The sequence below is a fragment of the Hemitrygon akajei genome, chromosome 27, assembly GCF_048418815.1.
Source record: "Hemitrygon akajei chromosome 27, sHemAka1.3, whole genome shotgun sequence".
Taxonomy (NCBI): domain Eukaryota; kingdom Metazoa; phylum Chordata; class Chondrichthyes; order Myliobatiformes; family Dasyatidae; genus Hemitrygon; species Hemitrygon akajei.
Window position 1 is genome coordinate 10,777,058 of NC_133150.1, and position 21,516 is coordinate 10,798,573.

General features: G+C 40.5%; 1 protein-coding gene across 8 annotated transcripts in view; it reads left to right on the plus strand.

Moving 5' to 3' along the window:
* ppfia4 (PTPRF interacting protein alpha 4) overlaps positions 1-21,516 on the plus strand; it is a 682,729-nt gene that overhangs the window by 488,941 nt on the left and 172,272 nt on the right. For all 8 annotated transcript variants that reach the window (XM_073030364.1, XM_073030363.1, XM_073030366.1 and 5 more), the window contains 2 exons: positions 1,095-1,196; positions 13,547-13,711. In XM_073030364.1, coding sequence (XP_072886465.1) covers positions 1,095-1,196; positions 13,547-13,711 — 267 coding nt within the window. The remainder of the gene's footprint in view (positions 1-1,094; positions 1,197-13,546; positions 13,712-21,516) is intronic.

A 21,516-nucleotide genomic window follows, 5' to 3' on the forward strand; every position in this document is an offset into this window, starting at 1 on the left:
TACACATTTTTCTTTGTTTCAATGTACATGTGACAAATAAAGCTAATCTTTAAAACCCTTCACCCTGAACTCTCTTCAAGGATCAATCGATCCAAATCATGTTAGATATTAGTTCGACTTCCCTTGTTTTTTTCTTCTCCTCCAATAACTTAGGAACACCTGCTCAAAATGTTGTGCTTTTACAGTACAGAACAAAAACTAAAGCTGGATACCCCTTGGTCTCATTATTTAGTAGCAAGTAGTGTAGTTACTCATTGATGGGCTGATGTTTTGGGTTTCTGCAGGCTTGGATTTCATTTAGTTGTCTTTCCTTCCTGGCAGTGATAATCACTGTGATCAATTCCTACTCTACCGTCTTCATATCATCCATGGGGTGGGTGTTCTTTCTGCCATCATCCCTCCCACACTCTGGTGCACCAATCGCAAAATGCATTTTACTTTGCAACACTCCTCCTGATTTAAAAAGTCTTAAAAGAGAAACAAAGCTTCCTTTTTACCAGCTCGTCAAGCTGTGTCCTCAATTCCAATTCCCTTGATTCAGTTGGTTTTGTGTCAATATTGACAGTAACCATTAATGGTGAAAATGTCAGTGTGATACTTTTGAACTCTGATTTTCCTGATTTCCTTTTAGAGCTCCAGTCCTAACAGTTTCCACATTCTTTTTTTTAGAAACAAGCTGCAGAAAAAGCAGGCCATTTTTTTTCAAAAAGACCTGCTTTTTGATTCTTTTATGTGTTCCTTTGCATTTGCATCAACAATTATAAAGTCTCATCACGAAGATTTTAACCACGAACTTTCCCTTTTGCTAAGATTGAATGGAGGTCAGTGATTGAGAAATTGGATCTGTTTCAGAGTTTACAACAGCATAAATGGGAGTCGATTGTTAAGGCATGATTATTTTAATTTGGAGTGGAAAAAGTATCGTTTTCCACTGGTAGATTGGAGCATACAACTTTAACAGTTAGAAACAGTAGACTAAGTTATATTACCAAGAGCAGTTAATTCCTAAATCAATGAATATAGGTCTCTACCTACAGCAGTTCATTTCTGGAATTGTTATCAAACTAAGTGCCTATCTCTTATCTGTGTTGCAGGAGTTTGCCGCACTTACTAAAGAACTGAATGCCTGCAGAGAACAACTTTTGGAGAAAGAGGAAGAGATCTCTGAATTGAAAGCAGAGAGGAACAACACCAGAGTGAGTAATGACATCACACTTCACAGGATCAACTGAAAGAATAATCATTGCAAGGTTCAACTAAAGGACATGGATAATACTGCATTGATTCAGACAGAAGAAAACCAGCATGAAGTTGGTCACTTAGTGCAATTGTTTACAATTTCAATGACTATTTGTGGTAGATGTCATGAGTAGTTCATTAAAATCAAGCAGTGTTATTTCTTCAACAAAGAAATTAGGCTTTAGTTAGGAGGGCATAGAAGTCACTCCCTCTTTTTTTTCTCATTTTCTCCTCCTCTTCCAATGTTTTAAGTTTCTGCTTCACACATATTATGTCTGAACAACTGGGATCAAGCACTTGAGGCTGCTGCATTAGTGTTCCTGAGTTTCCTGGTGCTATGTGGTAACATTGGCTCACATTGTGGTAAAGGTTTATAGACACAAATAATTCTTTGGCATTTTCCCTAGCAGTCAGTCTTTGTGTGAGGTAAAAACCTAGCCAATCTTAACACTATCTTCATTTGACATTACAGCTTTCAGAAGGCTGAGAATGACTATCGAAAATGTAGAATTCTCTGCTTTTTCCTCAGCCCTTCTAGCTGTGAAGCCTGAACAAACATTCTCAAAACATACTAAATTAATCTGCAGATCTTACCATTCCAACCTGTTCAACATGGACAGGGAGATTTTCTACTGCTCTCTTGGATAAAATGTAGTTACAAAAAGAATCTTTTGATACTTTGGAAAATTTAAAGCTTGGTCTAATTTAGCTCTGACAACAAAAACAGTGGGATCTAACAAAATAATTGTTCAGGAACTTTATTTGAAACTGACCCAGTAATGTTGCACCAGTGGCAACTGTGAAGAACAAAAGGCAGCCACTTAATCATATGGATAGAATTGATATATTACAGCAAATGAATACCCAATTAAGTTGTTTGTTCTTGGACATGATGCTATCTTATTTCATCAATGATAGCTCATTGGCAGTTGGTATAAATCCTAATTTTATATCCTCTCTCGTGTATTACATATATTCTTCTCAAGTTTCCTCCATTGAAATTACATGTTCCTAATGCAATTATTTCCTTACTATGATTTAGTTTACTGGCCCTTGACAGGAATTGATTCTGTTTACAGTTGCTGACACTTTAGCTTCTTACTGTCTCTGTCCTGATTGCCTCATTAAGAGTCCTTTCCTGTATACTCTCTTCCAAAAATTAAAAGTTACTTTAAATCTTAAAATATAAGACAAAAGCAGAAACTTTTGCAAATGTGCATCTGATTAAATAATCTACTTAAAAGGTAGTTCACAATTTTAAATGCACGACGCTTTGTACAGCACAATGAAAAATGACCAAATCCCGCTGTCAGCTCAAAACACACAAATGAGCAGATATAGGCAGATAATAGTTTATTCAATCACAAGACATAAAAATCAGCAAACAGTGTAGTTGAAAAAGAGGGGCCCACTGAATTTTTTAAAAAAGCTACTTTATAGGGAGAAAAGGAAGATTTGCATTGGAACATTTATATCCTCAGATATTTGAAAGTAATTCAGTTCTAAGAAATAGTTTACACTTTAGCTAGTGATGTGATGTGTAGGTAAATTGTACACAGTAAGGCAAAACCAATTTTTTTGTCATAATCGCAGGTTTCTGTATGCACAGATGCAATGAGATAAACTTGCTTCCAGCCGTGTCACGGGATTATAGCATCATAAAAGCAGCCTTCACAAGGAAAATAAATTAAACATAAATTATACACAAATTTTACTAGATCCCACAAAAAGCATTGAGATAATGTACTGTGCTTTACCTCCTTTGTTAAGTATCATCCAGAACACTAGGGAATAATCTATTTTTTATTTAATAATGCTCTCCAGTTTTTTTACATGCACTATATCAGCCTCAGCTTAACTTTTCATTTTAAACTTGTCTCTCTCTACACAGTGGCTCTCTGTTAGATAACCTTGCGGGGTGAGCCAAGATCCCTTCTAGGGAAGGAGTCATTGCTGAGTCAGGGGCAAGTGTGCTATTGCTGGGCGCAGCAAAACATGAACAACATTCTTGTATTTATTGAGTTCTTTAATGTAACAATACATTCTCTGTGTATTTTCAAACAAATCGCACATCAGGCCACAAGGAGATTGCCAGGCAGACGAAGGCAACGGACTATGTTAAGGACAAAAGGGAGGCCTAGAGCTTTGGTGAGACAATTCATGGTCCTGTAGCCTGAAGTTAAAGCTGACAGTCAATGATGGATTTAAGTTCAGAAGTAACAAGGACACCAGGATTAGAGGAATGGAAAGATCTTAGTGTAAAGTGATAGAGATGAGTGATTGAGTAATGGAACACCTGAAAGCAAGATGATGATTTTTCTTAAAGTCAAAGTGTGCATAATGCTGGTGAAAATAGGTAAGACCACCAATGCTGTCTTGGCAAAATTCTTCGCCTTGACTGGAAGGAGAAGCAAGCTAATATCCTGTTCCATGTTGACTTCCCCATCAATGATGCCATAAGTAGAGTTGGCTTTGCCCAGACCCACTTTTATTAGAAACATAGAAAACCTACAGCACAATACAGGTCCTTCAGCCCACAAAGTTGTGCCAAACACGTCCCTACCTTAGAAATTACTAGGCTTACCTATAGCCCTCTATTTTACTAAGCTCCATGTACCTATCTAAAAGCCTCTTAAAAGACACTATCATATCTGCCTCCACCACCATTGCTGGTAGCCCATTCCACGCACTCACCACTCTCTGTGTAAAAAACTTAACCCTTAACATCTCCCCTGTACCTACTCCCCAGCAAACTCTTGTGGCAACCATTTCAGTCCTGGGAAAAGGCTCTGACTATCCACACAATTGATGCCTCTCATCATCTTATACACCTCTATCAGGTCAGCTCTCATCCTCCTTCGCTCCAAGGAAGAAAAGGCCAACTTCATTTAACCTATTTTCATAAGGCATGATCCCCAATCTAGACAACATCCTTGAAAATCTCCTCTGCACCCTTTCTATGGCTTCCACATCCTTCCTGTAGTGAGGCCACCAGAACTGAGCACAGTACTCCAAGTGGGGTGTGACCAGGATCCTATATAGCTGCTACATTACCTCTCGGCTCCTAAATTCAATTCCATAATTGATGAAGGCCAATACACCATACGCATTCTTAACCACAGAGTCAACCTGCAGAGCTGCTTTGAGCATCCTATGGACTCGGACCCCAAGATCCCTCTGATCCTCCACATTGCCAAGAGTCTTACCATTAATACTATATTCTGCCATCATATTTGACATACCAAAATGAACCACTTCACAATTCTCTGGGTTGAACTCCATCTGCCACTTCTCAGTCCCATTTTGCATCCTATCAATGTCCCACTGTAACCTCTGACAGCCCTCCACACTATCCACAACACCCCCAACCTTTGTGTCATCAGCAAACTTACTAACCCATCCCTCCACTTCCTTATCCAGGTCATTTGTAAAAATCATGAAGAGTAAGGGTCCCAGAACAGATCCCTGAGGCACACCACTGGTCACCGACCTCCATGCAGAATATGACCCATCTACAACCACTTTTTGCCTTCTGTGGGCAAGCCAGTTCTGGATCCACAAAGCAATGTCCCCTTGGATCCCATGCCTCCTAACTTTCTCAGTAAGCCTTGCATAGAGTACCTTATCAAATGCCTTGCTGAAATCCATACACACTACATCTACTGCTCTTCCTTCATCAATATGTTTAGTCACATCCTCAAAAAATTCAATCAGGCTCATAAGACATGACCTGCCTTTGACAAAGCCATACTGTCTACTCCTAATCATATTATACCTCTCCAATTGTTCATAAATCCTGCCTCTCAGGATCTTCTCCATCAACTTACCAACCACTGAGGTAAGACTCACTGATCCATAATTTCCTGGGCTATCTCTACTCCTTTTCTTGAATAAAGGAACAGCATCTGTAACCCTCCAATCCTCCGGAACCACTCCTGTCCCCATTGATGATGCAAGGATCATTGCCAGAGGCTCAGCAATCTCCTCCCTCACTCTTCCACAGTAGCCTGGGTACATTTCGTCCAGTCCCGGCGACTTATCCAACTTGATGCTTTCCAAAAGCTCCAGCACATCCTCTTTCTTAATATCTACGTGTTCAAGCTTTTCAGTCTGCTGCAAGTCATCACTACAATCACCAAGATCCTTTTCCATAGTGAATACTGAAGTAAAGTATTCATTAAGTACCTCTGCTACTTCCTCCAGTTCCATACACACTTTCCCACTGTCACATTTGATAGGTCCTATTCTTTCACGTCTTATCCTCTTGCTCTTCACATACTTGTAGAATGCCTTGGGGTTTTCCTTAATTCTGCCCGCTAAGGCCTTCTCATGGCCCCTTCTGGTTCTCCTAATTTCCTTCTTAAGCTCCTTCCTCGTAGCCTTATAATCTTCTAGATCTCTAACATTATCTAGCTCTCTAATTCTTTTGTAAGCTTTTCTTTTCTTCTTGACTAGATTTAATATAGCCTTTGTACAGCATGGTTCCTGTACCCTACCATAACTTCCCTGTCTCATCAGAACGTACCTATACAGAATGCTACACAAATATCCCCTGAATATTTGCCACATTTCTTCCGTAGTTTTCCATGAGAACATCTGTTTCCAATTTAAGCCTCCAGTTTCCTGCCTGATAGCCTCATAATTCCCCTTACTCCAATTAAACCCTTTTCTAACTTGTCTGTTCCTATCTCTCTCCAATGCTATCATAAATCAGATAGAATTATGATCACTACCTCCAAAATGCTTTCCCACTGAGAGATCTGACACCTGACCAGGTTCATTTCCCAATAACAAATCAAGTACAGTCTCTCCTTTTGTAGGCTTACCTACGTATTGTGACCAGAAACCTTCCTGAACACACCTAACAAACTCCACCCCATCTAATCCCTTTGCCTTAGAGAGATGCCAATCGATATTTGAGAAATTAAAATCTCCCATCACAACAACTCATATTATTACACCTTTCCAGGATCTGTTTCAATATCTGCTCCTTGACATCCCTGTTACTATTAGGCAGCCTATACAAAACACCCAGTAAAGTTATTGACCCCTTCCTGTTCCTAAACTCCACCCACAGAGACTCCGTAGACAATTCCTCCATGTCGTCCACCTTTTCTGCAGCTGTGACACTATCTCTGATCAACAGTGCCATGCCCCCACTTCTTTTGCCTCCCTCCTTGCCCTTTCTGAAACATCCTAGACCCGGCTCTTGAAATTACCAATCCTGTCCCTGAGCCATCCAAGTCTCTGTAATGGCCACCACATCATATCTCCCAAGTACTGATCCACGCTCTAAGCTCATCCACTTTGTTCACAACACTCCTTGCATTAAAATAGACACATTTCAAGCCTTCAGTCTGAGCACGTCCCTTCTCTATCACCTGCCTATCCTCCCTCTCACACTGTCTCTAAGCTTTCTCTATTTGTGAGACAACCACCTCTTCCCCAGTCTCTTCAGTTCAGTTCCCACCCCCCAACAGTTCTAGTTTAATCTCTCCCCAGTAGCTTTAACAAACCTCCCTGCAGGATATTGGTCCCCCTGGGATTCAAGTGCAACCTGTCCTTTTTGTACAGGTCACACCTGCCCCAAAAGAGGTCCCAATGATCCAGAAATCTGAATCCTTGCCCCCTGCTTCAATCCCTCAGCCACACACTTATTCTCTACCTCATCCTATTCCTATTCTCACAGTCGCATGGCACAGGCAGTAATCCTGAGATTACTACCCTTGCAGTTCTGCTTCTCAACTTCCTTCCTAACTCAGACAGACAGACATACTTAATTGATCCCGAGGGAAATTAGGTTTCGTTACAGCTGCACCAACCAAGAATAGTGAAGAAATATAGCAATATAAAACCATAAATAATTAAATAATAATTATTATAATAATTATAACCCCCTGTAGTCTTTTTACGGGACGTCTTCCCTTTTCCTACCTACATCATTGGTACCAATATGTACCACGACCTCTGGCTGTTCTCCCTCTCAGTGCAGGATATCGTGGCTGTGTCCACAGAATTGCCTGTCTGACCCCCTAACTATAGAGTCCCCTATCACTGCTGCCTTCCTCTTCCCTTCCCTACCCTTCTGAGCCACAGGGCCGGACTCTGTGCCAGAGGCATGACCACTGCCATTTCCCCCAGGTAGGCTGTTCCCCCACCTCCACAACAGTACTCAAACAGGAGTACTTATTGTCAAGGGGTACAGCCACAGGGGTACTCTCTAGTATCTGACTCTTCCCCTTCCCCCTCCTGACTGTGACCCACTTGTCTGTGTCTCGTGGCCCCGGTGTGACCACCTGCCTATAACTCCTTTCTGTCACCTCCTTGCTCTCCCTGACCAGACGAAGGTCATCGAGCTGCACCTCCAGTTCCCTAACTCGGTTTCTCAGGAGCTGCAGCTCGACACACCTGGTGCTGATATGGCTGTCCGGGAGGCTGGGAGACTCCAGAACACCCCACGTCTGACACTGAGCACAGAAAACTGGCCTCACACACATACTTCCTACCTCACCTCATCCCATTACCACCTAAGCCCGCTGAGCCAAAGCCCTGTCACTCTGTTGCCTCTCCCACCACTGACCGCTGGATATGGCTGCCTTCTTTTTAAACCTTTCAGGCTCTACTGGCTGACGTCACGTGCCTGCGCAGACTTGCCTCTCTTTAACCCGAGTAATAAAAAAACTCCCTTCGCTCTGAAAGATCAGCAGTCCACTCGCAGCCTTCTTGCTTCGATTTAAGAACCGTTGAAGGTTCCTTGCCTTTTTAAACCTTCCATGCTCTACTGTCTGATGTCAGTATAGCGTGAATTCTTCATAACAGATTCCTAAAGCAAGCACTTTTCTATTTTTTTTTAATGTGGAGTAAGGAAAAGATTAAAGGATGTGCTCAAAATTATCTTGGAAATATTACAAATTCTCCACTGACTCTTGGGAAAACTCAGCTCATGACCGTCAAAGTCAAGTCTAGAACGACAAAATGCACACCGAAGCATTTCAGCAGTGGATGAGCTAAGGCAGGGGTAGAGTCAGAAGAAAGTTCTTAATTAGTTCCAAGCCTGTGGCAACATGATTTGCATATAAACACACCTGAATATATTGGCCACGTGTCCATATATGATAGGATAGTTCTAGTCTAGAAAGATTTACTCCTGTGCTGAAAGACCTGAACTCAGATTTAGAGTTTTCTGTTATGTTAAAATATGTAAAAAACGTAATGAATTTAAATTGACTGAGAAGTTTAAGTTCACGTCACTCTCAGCAAAATGATTACAACTTGCAAGCCATTCCTTTGAACTTTCTACCTTTTGCACATCCTTGTGAATGGAATTGCAAAAGCTACTGTAGTTATAAGGAGATTCCCTCCGAAATCCATCTGAACAGTAATTATAGTTTGGCATGTGCAGGATCTTCACCAGCCAGTGGAATTAGTGAAATCTTACCAGTGATGTTGTATCTAGAGCAGGCTGATACTATTAAGCAAATTTGTGACAGACGGAAACGGAAAAGGTTGATGGGACCCATTCACACCAGGCATGCAATGTGAATCTCTGCTTTCACACACTAGTTCTAAATGTTTTGTGTAGAATTTGAGGACAAATCATTATTTTGTAGCAACAAACACTTGACTGACTGTTGCACACAGTTCCATTTTGGAGCTCCTGCATCTCTTAAATAGATTATTTCTTTCTGTCTTTTAGTTTTTTGTGCTTTTTAGTGCTCTAACCAATTTTTATATGAGATACAAGCTTGAAGGTTTTGCCAAGGAATAACAGCTAATAATCTAAAATGAGTATGCCATTACCTTCAATAAAACGGCAAGGACAATTTGTTCTTTCTGTCATCTTCCCAAATTGATTTGAATTTTGCTTCATCTAAGGTAATTCTGACGATGAAAAGAAGAATAAAGGATTTCTTTCAACAGTTAATTGACTGCTAGTGAAATGGATGCATTGAAGTGGTTGGGTAATATATTATAGACAGTTTTTCTAATATCCGGTGTCACCATCAGAGATTGCAGAACAGGCATTAGTACACATGTTAGCTTTGATATATATTAGCTTCATTCACATTTATTTGCTTTTCTTTGAAAATTCCAAGAGATGTTACATAAAACTTGGTTCACTCCCGAGATCCCATTATAGAACTTAAAACATAGCACAGTATAGTACAGGAAAGGTCCTTCAACCCACAGTGTTGTGCCGAACTAGTTAAATTAGTGTTCAAGTGCCTAACTAATCCTTTACTTTGTGAAATATACCATTTTCTATTTTATTCCTTTTGGATATATGTTCCATTTCTTTTGAGGGTTGGGGGAAATAAGGTCTTATCATTGGCCATTCAAAATTTTAAGTTCCTTTACTTCTCTCCACAGTTGCTTCTGGCCAAGTTCCCAGTCAAAGGGGAAAGCCTGCTGCTATCTGTCATGCCTTAGTCATTATTTCTGACTCAAGTGCTGGATGGATTAGACTGATAGAGAGTCAAACTGCGTTCATTTTCATTCTTCTCTTCCTCCTCTTCTCACTGACTTTGCTAACGGTATTTTCATAACGTGAGAGCTAGTACATAAGGAAGTAGCCATCAACACACACATTTCTATTCTGCTATTCTATGAGGCAATGTATTAAGGCATTAGTGTACTGTGAAAAGATACTAGTCAAGTGTTCCAGTTCTCAGTTTCCAGCCATTTCTCCCTCTACACTCTAACTGTTTATGTCAGCTCTTTCATTTTTTTCCCTTGTGGGAAAAATATTGTGCCAGTTCTGTGCCATATGCATTGTATATGTTACTTCTGTGACCTGGGTCGTCATTGCTTTCTCACAGTCTGTCTCAATCCGTTCGACACCGGCATGGTGAGCAAGTGTGGGGTAAAAAGACTGCTTACAAAGGAAAAAATATATATTCTTTAAATTATGTCTGCATAATAATCTGTTTCAGCTGACATCTTATTACTTAATATCCTTTGTTTTAAAAGAATATTTTGAAGAATTGTTTTTTTCATAAAGTTTTTGTTTTGTTACACATTTGAAAAAAAACCCATTCCTGATCTTTTTTCTGTTCCGTAAGGCTTGTTTTCCAAAAACAAATTCCTTTCTGCAAGTAAGGACTTTCTTCTTCTTTTTAGCTTATTGGGGCATAGGCTTCCAACAGCAGCTTACCAGAGTCCTCTGTCCTAAGCTAAACATTGAACAAGGCTTCTGCTTTCACCACTTGACTTCATACGTCTCCAAAGCAAAGATCCTTCCTCTCCAGGGGTAAGGTCTTTGGAGTTCTGCTGACATTTCTGTAGCTCAGGGTTTTTACAGAATGGGTTTGCTTGCCCCAAGCTCAACCCTCCTCCTTTCACAGCCAGGCTTGGGACTGTCCATGTTGGAGTTAAATAAGGACTTTGCTTAACATTTAGTCCACCACATGACAAATTATTATCTCAGAAGCTGTATTGTTGTTTTAGTTGCGAAGGGAATTAAAATGGAATCAGGCAGAAGTTAAAACTTTATGGAGATTAAAAGAAAGAAAAACCAAAGGAGAGAGAAAGTTATATTAGTTTATTTCTCTGTGCAGGTAAAGAATACTCTGGACCACAATGAGAGAGATGATAGTTTCCATTTAGTTTTCTGTTATTAATTCTGTTCTGGACATTTTCCAGTATAGGGACTTGAGCAGGTGCATTTGCTGTCTTTCACTGCCTACCCTTTGCACTGTTTCATCTCTTTTTATTTATTCAGTTGCAGGATATGGGCATCATCAACTAAGCCAGTGTTTATTGCCCATCCCTAGTTGCCCTTGAGAAGGTGGTGATGAGCTGCCTTCTTGAACCACTGCAGTCCCTGATGTGTAGGGACACCCACAGTGCTGTTAGGGAGGGAGTTTCATGACTTTGACCCAGCAACAATGAAGGTATGGCGATATGTTTCCAAGTCAGGATGGTGAGTGACTTGGAGGGAGATTTCCAAGTGTTGGTGTTCCCAGGTATCTGCTGATCTTGTCCTTCTAGATGGTAGTGGTCGTGGGTCTGGAGGTGCTACCCTAGGACTTTGATGTGTTGTTGCAGTGCATCTTGTAGATAATACACACTGCTGCAACTGTTCGCCGATGGTGGGGGGATTGGATGCTTGTGGAAGGGGTACCAATCAAGATGATTGGTGCAGCTCCATGTTGATGGAGCTGCACTCATCCAGGTGAGTGGCGAGTATTCCATTACACCTTTGACCTGAGCCTTGTAGATGGTGGTGGACAGGCCTTGGAGAGTCAGAAGGTGAGTTGCACGCCGCAGGAGTCCTAGCCTTTGACCTGCTCTGATAAGGACTGTGTTTATATGGCTAGACCAGTTCAGTTTCCTGTCAATAGTAACCCCCAGGATGTTGATAGTAGGGGATTCAGTGATGGGGATGCCACTGAATATCAAGGGACGTAGGTTAGAGCCTCTCTTGTTGGAGATGGTCATTGCCTGGCACTTGCGTGGCTCGAATGTTACTTGCCACTTGTCAGCCCAAGCCTGGATATTGACCAGGTCCTGCTGCTGCATGTGGGTATGAACTGCTTCACTATCTGAGGAGTCACGAATGGTGTAGAACATTGTGCAGTCATCTGCGAACATCCCCACTTCTGACCTTATGCTGGAAGGAAAGTCACTGATGAAGTGGTTGTAGATGGTCAGTCCAAGGACTGATCCCAAAAGCATTTTTAACAAAAACAGAAATGAAGGAAGAACTCAGCCAATTAAGCATCATCTGTGGAAGCAGAGATTTTGTAACTCCAAAACATAGAAAACAAATTGAAAATAAAACAAAGGAGCCGGGAATGCGAGTCTAACTTTGTTCTTACGTTAAGCGAGGCATGTATGTATGATGTGTGCTATTCATGTGCTTTTACATATAACCCATAATGAATTATTTAAACATAGAATGTTTAATCAAACAATATATTTACAATATTACTGAAATATGAAATACACAACACTCCTGCCTGCTTAGTGTTATAAACTCCAACTCAGTATAGAATGCAACTCAACTTATATACATATATACAGTATACTGTATAATACAACTAATATATAGACATCCACAGCAGAGTAGATTTTAGATTGTCCCATTCAGGCCTAAAGATTTAATCGCTATGGAGGATTTGTTACTCTTGTGGGATAACGTCTTTCCTGACAAGGGGCTCACTCTGTTTGGCAAGTGAGACTTGTGACTGTGAAACAATCTCATTTTCTGGGGCCTGTGAAATAATCTCAGGCTCCGGGGCCTCATTTGTGCTGGTTGTAGGAAAGGATCCTGGGACTGCTGGAAGTGGTTCTGATGTCTCTGGACACATTTCTTGTGAACACGTTGGCATCCCAAACAGTGCATGGCAGGCTTCACTGGATGATGTAGATGATAATGTGTGAGTACAATGTCTGATGTCACAATTTCCTTAATCTTTTGTAAAGCTACCTCACGTTACATTGTCCATTGCCACTTCCTCCCGATCTGTAATAATGAGTTCAACAGGTGGAGCACAGTAGCCAGGTGTGGCAGGAACCAGTTATAATAATTGACAAATCATAAAAACCTCTGATTTAACTCTAGCCTAATTACAGGATAATTTGCAATAGCCAATTAGCCTTCTAACCAGCATGCCTTTGGACTATGGGAGGAAATCCATGCATTCCACAGAAAGAATATACACATTTCCTACAGAGGACACCGGAATTAAAATCTGAACTCCGACCCCTTGACCTATAATAGTGTCATGCTTACCACTATTCTACCATAGTTATTTTCATGGGACTTAATCATTTTTGGTGTTCTAATAATCTTTACTTTTTAATAGCTTCTAGATACTTTAACCTTTACTTTTATTTTATATAATTCTTTATTTGTTATACTTGTTGAATATTGTTTATGTTGCACGTTGTGCCAACACACCATAGCAAATTCCTAGTACGTGTATAAATACTGTATATGGCAGATAAAGTTGATCTTTGTTAGACATCCCTAGGTATTAATGTCAGGGCAATTTAGTGAGTAGGCTTTAAACTTACAATTTGAAATAAGCTTCATTTGAAGCTGTCTTATCCTTGTAAGCTTGTGGCAGCAGACGCGCTTCCAGGTAAGAACAGGATTAATGGGAAGATGGCCAACGTATATCTCGGATATCTTGTTTAACAATACATCAAACTGTGTTTTAAAACTTGGTGTTATGAAAAAGGTGTCCAACATATTGAATGGAGTTGAATTATTAATTGTACTTGTAGAATCATTTGGTTAAGCCTGATAAAAAAATTATTAATCAAGCTAAAGGCCTTCTAACTTATGATTATTTGACAGCTCTTACTTGAACATCTGGAGTGCCTTGTGTCGAGACATGAGCGGTCACTGCGAATGACAGTGGTCAAGCGACAATCACAGTCTCCATCAGGTGTCTCCAGTGAAGTTGAAGTTTTGAAGGCATTGAAATCATTATTTGAACATCATAAGGCTTTGGATGAAAAGGTGAGAAGTTACTGGTGGGCTGGGAGAAAAAGAATCATGTCTGAAGGTGGTTTGTCTCCTTTGTCAGTCTTCTTAAGATATTTGATAGGTATCAGATGAGTCTCCAATTCTTTCACATCACAATTAGAGATAAACTAAGAACTGTCTCCAAATTCAGAAATGTATTTTGGTTCTGGAAATAGAAACATAGAAAACCCACAGCATAATACAGGCCCTTCAGCCCACAAAGGTGTGCTGAACATGTCCTTACCTTAGAACTACCTAGGCCTACCCATAGCCCCCTATTTTTCTAAGCTCCATGTACCAATCCAGGAGCCTGTTAAAAGACACTATCATTTCCGCTTCCACCACCGCCACCATAAGTCCATTCCACACACTCACCACTCTCTGCATAAAAAACTTACCCCTGACATCTTCTCTGTACCTACTTCCAAGCACCTTAAAAATATGCCTTCTTGTGCTAGCCTTTTCAGCCCTACAAAAAAGCCTCTGATCAATGCCTCTCATTATCTTGTACACCACTATCCTCCATTGCTCCAAGGAGAAAAGGCGGAATTCACTCAACCTATTCTCAAAAGGCTCCCCAATCCAGGCAACATTCTTGTAAATCTCCTCTGCACCCTTTCTATGGTTTCCACGTCCTTCCTTCTTGGCTCTTAAACTCAGTCCCACGGCTGATGAAGGCCAATGCACCATATGCCTTTTAACCACAGAGTCAACCTGCGCAGTTGCTTTGAGCGTTCAATGGACTTGGACCCCAAGGTCCCTCTGATCCTCCACACTGCCAAGAGTCTTACCATTAATACTATATTCTGCATCATATTTGACCTACCAAAATGAACCACCTCACACTTTTCTGGGTTGAACTCCATCTGCCACTTCACAGCCCAGTTTTGCATCCTATCAATGTCCCACTGTAACCTCTGACAGCCCTCCACACTATCCACAACACCTCCAACCTTAGCGTCATCAGCAAACTTACTAACCCATCCTTCCACTTCCTCATCCAGGTCATTTATAAAAATCACGAAGAGTAGGGGTCCCAGAACAGATCCCTGAGGCACACCACTGGTCACCGACCTCCATGTACAATATGAACCGTCTACAACCACTGTTTTCTTTCTGTGGGCAAGCCAGTTCTGGATCCACAAAGCAATGTCCCCTTGGATCCCATGCCTCCTTACTTTCTCAATAAGCCTTGCATGGGGTACCTTATCAAATGCCTTGCTGAAATCCATATACACTACATCTACTGCTTTTCCTTCATCAATGTGTTTAGTCACATCCTCAAAAAATTCAATCAGGCTCGTAAGGCACGAACTGCCTTTGACAAAGCCATGCTGACTATTCCTAATCATTTTATGTCTCTCCAAATGTTCATCAAAATCTTCTCCATCAACTTACCAACCATTGAAGTAAGACTCATTGGTCTATAATTTCCTGGACTATCCCTACTCCCTTTCTTGAATAAGGGAACAACATCCACAACCCTTCAATCCTCTGGAACTTCTTCTGTCCTCATTGATGATGTAAAGATCACCACCAGAGGGTCAGCAATCTCCTCCCTCGCTTCCCACAGTAGCCAGGGATACATCTCATCTGGTCCCGGCGACTTATCCAACTTGATGCTTTCCAAAAGCTCCAGCACATCCTCTTCCTTAATATCTACATTCTCAAGCTTTTCAGTTCACTGCAAGTCATCACTACAATCGCCAAGATCCTTTTCCATAGTGAATACTGAAGCAAAGTATTCATTAAGTACCTCTGCTATCTCCTCCAGTTCCATACACACTTTTCCACTGTCACACTTGATTGGTCCTATTCTCTCACGTCTTATCCTCTTGCTATTCACATACTTGTAGAATGCCTTGGGGTTTTCCTTAATTCTGCCCGCCAAGGCCTTCTCATGGCCCCTTCTGGCTCTCCTAATTTCCTTCTTAAGCTCCTTCCTGCTAGCCTTATAACCTTCTAGATCTCTATCATTTGCTAGTTTTTTGAAACTTTCATAACCTCTTCTTTTCTTCTTGACTAGATTTACAATAGCTTTTGTACACTATGGTTCCTGTACCCTACCATCCTTTCCCTGTCTAATTGGAACGTACCTATGCAGAACTCCACGCAAATATCCCCTAAACATTTGCCACATTTCTTCCGTACATTTCCCTGAGAACATTGGTTTCCAATTTATGCTTCCAAGTTCCTGCCTGAGAGCCTCATATTTCCCCTTACTTCAATTAAACATTTCCCTAACTTGTCTGATCCTATCCCTCTCCAATGCTATGGTAAAGGAGATAGAATTATGATCACTATCTCCAAAATGCTCTTCCACTGAGAGACCTGACACCTGACCAGGTTCATTTCCCAATACCAGGTCAAGTACAGCCTCTCCTCTTGTAGGCTTATCTACATATTGTGTCAAGAAACCTTCCTGAAAACACCTAACAGACTCCACCTTATCTAAACCCCTCACTCTAGGGAGATGCCAATCAATATTTGGGAAATTAAAATCTCCTACTACAACAACCTTGTTATTATTACACCTTTGCAGAATCTGTCCCCCTATCTGCTCCTCGATGTCCCTGTTACTATTGGTTGGTCTATAAAAAGCACCCAGTAGAGTTATTAACCCCTTCCTATCCCTTTCTACCCACAGAGACTCCATAGACAACCTCTCCATGACTTCCTCCTTTTCTGCCGCCATGACACTATCCCTGATCAACAGTGCCACACCCCCCACCTCTTTTGCCTCCCTCCGTCCTTTCTGAAACATCTAAAGCCTGGTACTTGAAGAAGCCATTCCTGCACCTGCACCATCCAGGTCTTCGTCATAGCCACAACATCATAGCTCCAAGTGCTGATCCACGTTCTTAGCTCATCCGCTTTGTTCATAATACTCCTTGCATTAAAATAGACACATCTCAAACCATCGGTCTGAGTGCATCCCTTCTCTATCTCCATTGCGTACTGTCTCCAAGCTTTCTCTATTTGTGAGCCAACTCCCTTTCCTCCATCATATCAGTTTGGTTCCCCCCCCACCCCCCGAGCAATTCTAGTTTAAACTCTCCCCAGTAGCCTTAGCAAACCTCCCTGCCAGGATATTGGTCCCCCTGGGATTCAAATGCAACTTGTCCTTTTTGTGCAGGTCACACCTGCCCCAAAAAGAGGTCCCAATGATCCAGAAATCTGAATCCCTGCCCCCTGTTCCAATTACTCAGCCACGCATTTATCCTCCACCTCATTCTATTCCTATACTCACTGTCTCATGGCACAGACAGTAATCCCAGGATTACTACCTTTGATGTCCTGCTTCTCAACTTCCTTCCTAACTCCCTGTAGTCTGTTTTCAGGACCTGTTCCCTTTTCCTACCTATGTTGTTGGTACCAATATGTACCACAACCTCTGGCTGTTCTCCTTCCCACTTCAAGATATCGTGGACGTGATCAGAAACATCCCAGACCCTGGCACCTGGGAGGCAAACTACCATCCATGTTACTTTCCTGTGTCCACAGTATCACCTGTCTGACCTCCTAATTATAGCGTCCCCTAGCACTGCTGCCATCCTCTTCCTTTCCCTACCCTTCTGAGCCACAGGGACAGACTCTGTGCCAGAGGCACAGCCACTGTTGCTTCCCCTAGATAGGGTGTCTCCCCCAACAGTACTCAAACAGGAGTACTTATTGTTGAGGGGAATAGCCACAGGGGTAATCTCTAGCATCTGCCTCTTGCCCTCACCTCTCCTGACTGTTGCCCACATATCTGTCTCCCCAGGCCCCAGAGTGACTACCTGCCTATAGTTCCGCTCTATCACCTCCTCACTTTCCCTGACCAGATGAAAGTCATTGAGCTGCATCTCCAGTTCCCTAACACGGTCCCTAAGGAGCTGCAGCTTGACTCACCTGGTGCAGATGTGGCCGCCCAGGAGGCTGGGAGTTTCCAGGACTTCCCACATCTGGCACCGAGCACAGAGCACCGGCCTCACACACATACTTCCTGTCTGTATTCTACACAGGCAACCTACCTCGCCTCGACCCATTATCGCCAAAGCCCCATTGAGCCAAAGCCTTCCTGCTCTGTCTTCTACTCCAACGCCTGCTGCATGAACCTGTCTTCTTTTTAAACTCTTCTCGCTGTTCTCACTGGCTGACCTCCACGCACTTGTGCAGTCCTGCCCCGTTCAAACCGCTGAAGAAATGAAGAACTGTGTTCAAAATACTTTGGTTAATGGTTCTTTGATTATACAGCTTTGATTAAAGTTGACTATTTACAATGGTCTTCCACCAAACAAATGTTACCAGCCTACAGAGACATAAAATGTTTGAAAGTTGCTGCATGTGCATTTGTGTTTTTAGTAAATCTGTCCAAATGTTCAGAAGAAAACCCTTGATGTTATACTTGCAGTTCTTAAAGTGCCATTGCAATTACGAAGATTGGGAAATTGATCATTTGCTATTTGACAGATGCCAAATTGTGTTTATTTCTTTGGTACTCTTTTCATTTAATATGATCCATTTTAATATATTTGCCTTTGACATACTGTGGCTCAGCAAATACTTTTCTATATAACAACAATAAATTGTATTGCATTAATTAAAATTGTTGCACTGATTGTTTGGCCTAAGGTAAGGGATTTTTATAATTAGTTCTTCCGATAGCCACATTGTACATACATTTGGGGACATTTCTATATAAAATAACTTAGTTATAGCATTGTAAGCTGTAATAGAAAGTCTTTAGCTGATGCTTCCTAAAAACTCTTCACCCATTTACAGTGACCATACATTTGTGTCTGTCAAAATCTCTGTAGTCAACAACTGTGACACTTTGGTTTTCCTTCCCATCTGCCCTGTAGCTAATTCCTGTTAAAGATGAATTCTAAGTCATAATGATAAATATTACAACAAATGTAACCAATCTATTAGAAATTTATGTCAATCCTCGTTTTTCTAATCTCTTAAGTGATACGATCTGTCTGCTTCCACTGATATGACGATTAGTTTTCATAGGTTGTTTATAATTGGAGCTTAAGTTATTCACCCTTTAAATTAGGTTGAAGGTGGTGCATTTTGAACTTGAGTAAACAAAATTGGAAAATGAAGGGTAACCCCAAAGTGGCATTTTTCCTCCCTAGTTTGAAAGATGGTCCCGTTGGAAAATATTTAATGTAAATCAAAATAAATATACTTGTAAATCACTGAAGTAACTATATCTACTTCTATTACAATTCATGGCCACATACAGTTTCAATTTATTATGTCTGGTTAGGCCTTTGCTAACTAAATTAATCCAAGACTAAACCTACTGTCAGACTTTCATCATACCCCATCCTTTTGGCTTCATTATATTTAATCTGTTTTATCAGATTTGGCAGCACACATAAAATGCTGGGGGGTCTCAGCAGGCCAGGCAGCATCTCTGAAAAAAAGTGTAGTCAACGTTTCTGAGCCAAGACCCTTCGGCAGGTACTGTTTTCCATAGATGCTGCCTGGCCTGCTGAGCTCCTCCAGCATTCTGTGTGTCTTGCTTGCATTTTCTCTTGCTTTTTTTTATCAGAGTTGGCATGGTTTATTCATCTGTAATTTATTCTTGCAAAGACATGCCTCCTAATCTTTGTAAATTGATAATCCTATATTACCTGATTTCCCATTCAGAAGAAAAAGGTTTTCTGTCTTCACTTTATTAAAATCCTTCTATAACTTAATAAGAAGTCTGTATGAAACATTCCTCTGTCCTTCTCTGCTCCAGTGAAAATTATCCTGCTATGTTTAATCTCAGCTTGGAACTCTGAGGTTGCATTCTCAGCATCATGAATTTCACTGTGGAAACTCAATGGGTTTTATTGATTTGACTGAAGTGGAATATTGCATGCATACACTGCAGTATTGTCCATTTAGATTATGAGACCAAAGCCAAATATGAGAATCTGCACAGTATGCTCTAGTGTTTGGTGGTGATTTATCATTGCCTCTTTATACTCTTACTTCTTATTTCAAAGACACAAATGTTATAGGGTCTCATTAATGGTTTTATCAACCTACACACAATTCTCTGTTAAGTATTGCTCTGTGAACTTCCGATCTGACATTTTCCAAACCTTTTGATGTCCAGCTATTTCTAATAGACTCGTTTCCCCAAGTCAACATTTCCATTCACTAAACTGTGTATTTGGTTTAGTGAATATTGCTAATATCTTTTCACCTACTAGATTAAAAAAAACCAGTTGATTCTTGTATAGGCCATACTACCAGTTCTGACAATTGGATTGCATGTGTGAGAGGTAATATTTGATATAATTAGAGCATGCATTAAAATAATATTTTTAAGGAGCAGAACAGTGGATTTGGAAGGACATTGATGGTGAATGTGACAGCGTAAATATAAGACTGTATGGATGCATGCTGAATTCTGAATTTTGCCTTTAGAATCAGAGACTAGGAAATCACAAAGGCTGCGGATGGAACATTACCTACAGTTTTGCATCTAACTTACATGAGATATGCAGTATAAAAGCAACATAGATATGGATTCACTGCGGTTTTATCAGATATAAGTGATTTACAGTTTTGCAAAGCTTCAATATCAGGATTTTTAGTCAGGAACTGCAGAATTTCAGGAAGAATCTTTGGGATATCTTCATGATTTTAAAGTGTTATGATTGAGTAAATATTGTTTCAATTGTTAAGCCAAATGACTTCAGTTTAACAGAGCCACAACAATAATTGAATAGCAGATTCTTCATTCACATAGTAGGACACAGACTATTGAATGGCCTTTTCTCTGTAGTGCAATTTTCTGTAATTGTGTTGGAATGGACTGAATAACTTCATTTAGTTAAACCTCTATTTCTGCCAGTTTTTAAAATGAGTTCCCAAATTGAAAGATTTAAGAATGCACCATAATTCTGTTCAACTTCGTGCATTTTATTGGGCTAAAGAAAGTTCAGAAATATGAATGTAAAATTTAAATGAAACTGAATCTCTTTTAAGCTTTTGAACTATTTTCTCATTAACTAAACAGAATAGGAGCAGCAAATTGTGATCTGGTGAGCCGATACAGTGATGCATTTTATGTTGAATACTAAAATGGCAGATTTCTGTCTATAGTTCCCTGAAAGATGAATTTTCAATTTGAGTATTTTTGGAGTAACTCCTATGGTAGCATGACTCATACAAAGGACATCAGCATTCTGTTTAAATTTATGCTTCTTTGTCCACCCACGTAAAGATAATCCAGAGAAAGTTCCTAGTCAATGAGCATTCAGCCATTCTGAATATCAAAAACCTAAAAGGTGGTCTTACAAAAAAATTGAAATGCGCCACAGAAGAGATATTATAAAGTGTGACTGATAGCCATGTATCGAGACTGTGCTCAGCCATTTGTAGCAGGCTATGTTCTTAACACGAGCTGTTAACTCCAACTGTTAACCATCACATGGAGCATCCTGAAGTATTGCCACAGAGCTTGAGAGCACAGCATGAATCGAGAACAAGCCAGTCACGGTATTTTGTTTTAAAGCAATTGGCTATATTATTATCCATTTTATTTAACAGCAATAATCAGTTTATTGATGAAAAGAACAAACAACACTTTGCAAAATGCATCTTACTTTGTTTTGAGTTTATAATTGGAACTAAAGTTTTCCTTCTGCATTGATGCTGTTACTTCAGATTATTCATTTGCTTCTTAGTCCTTTTATCTCCTGAGAAATAGAGTTTGAATCCTTATCAATATTAATAAATTTCATTGTTTTTATTAACAGCTTCTTTTGAAGTGTGCTGAGCTATCACATGGACTTTTTAATAAGCAG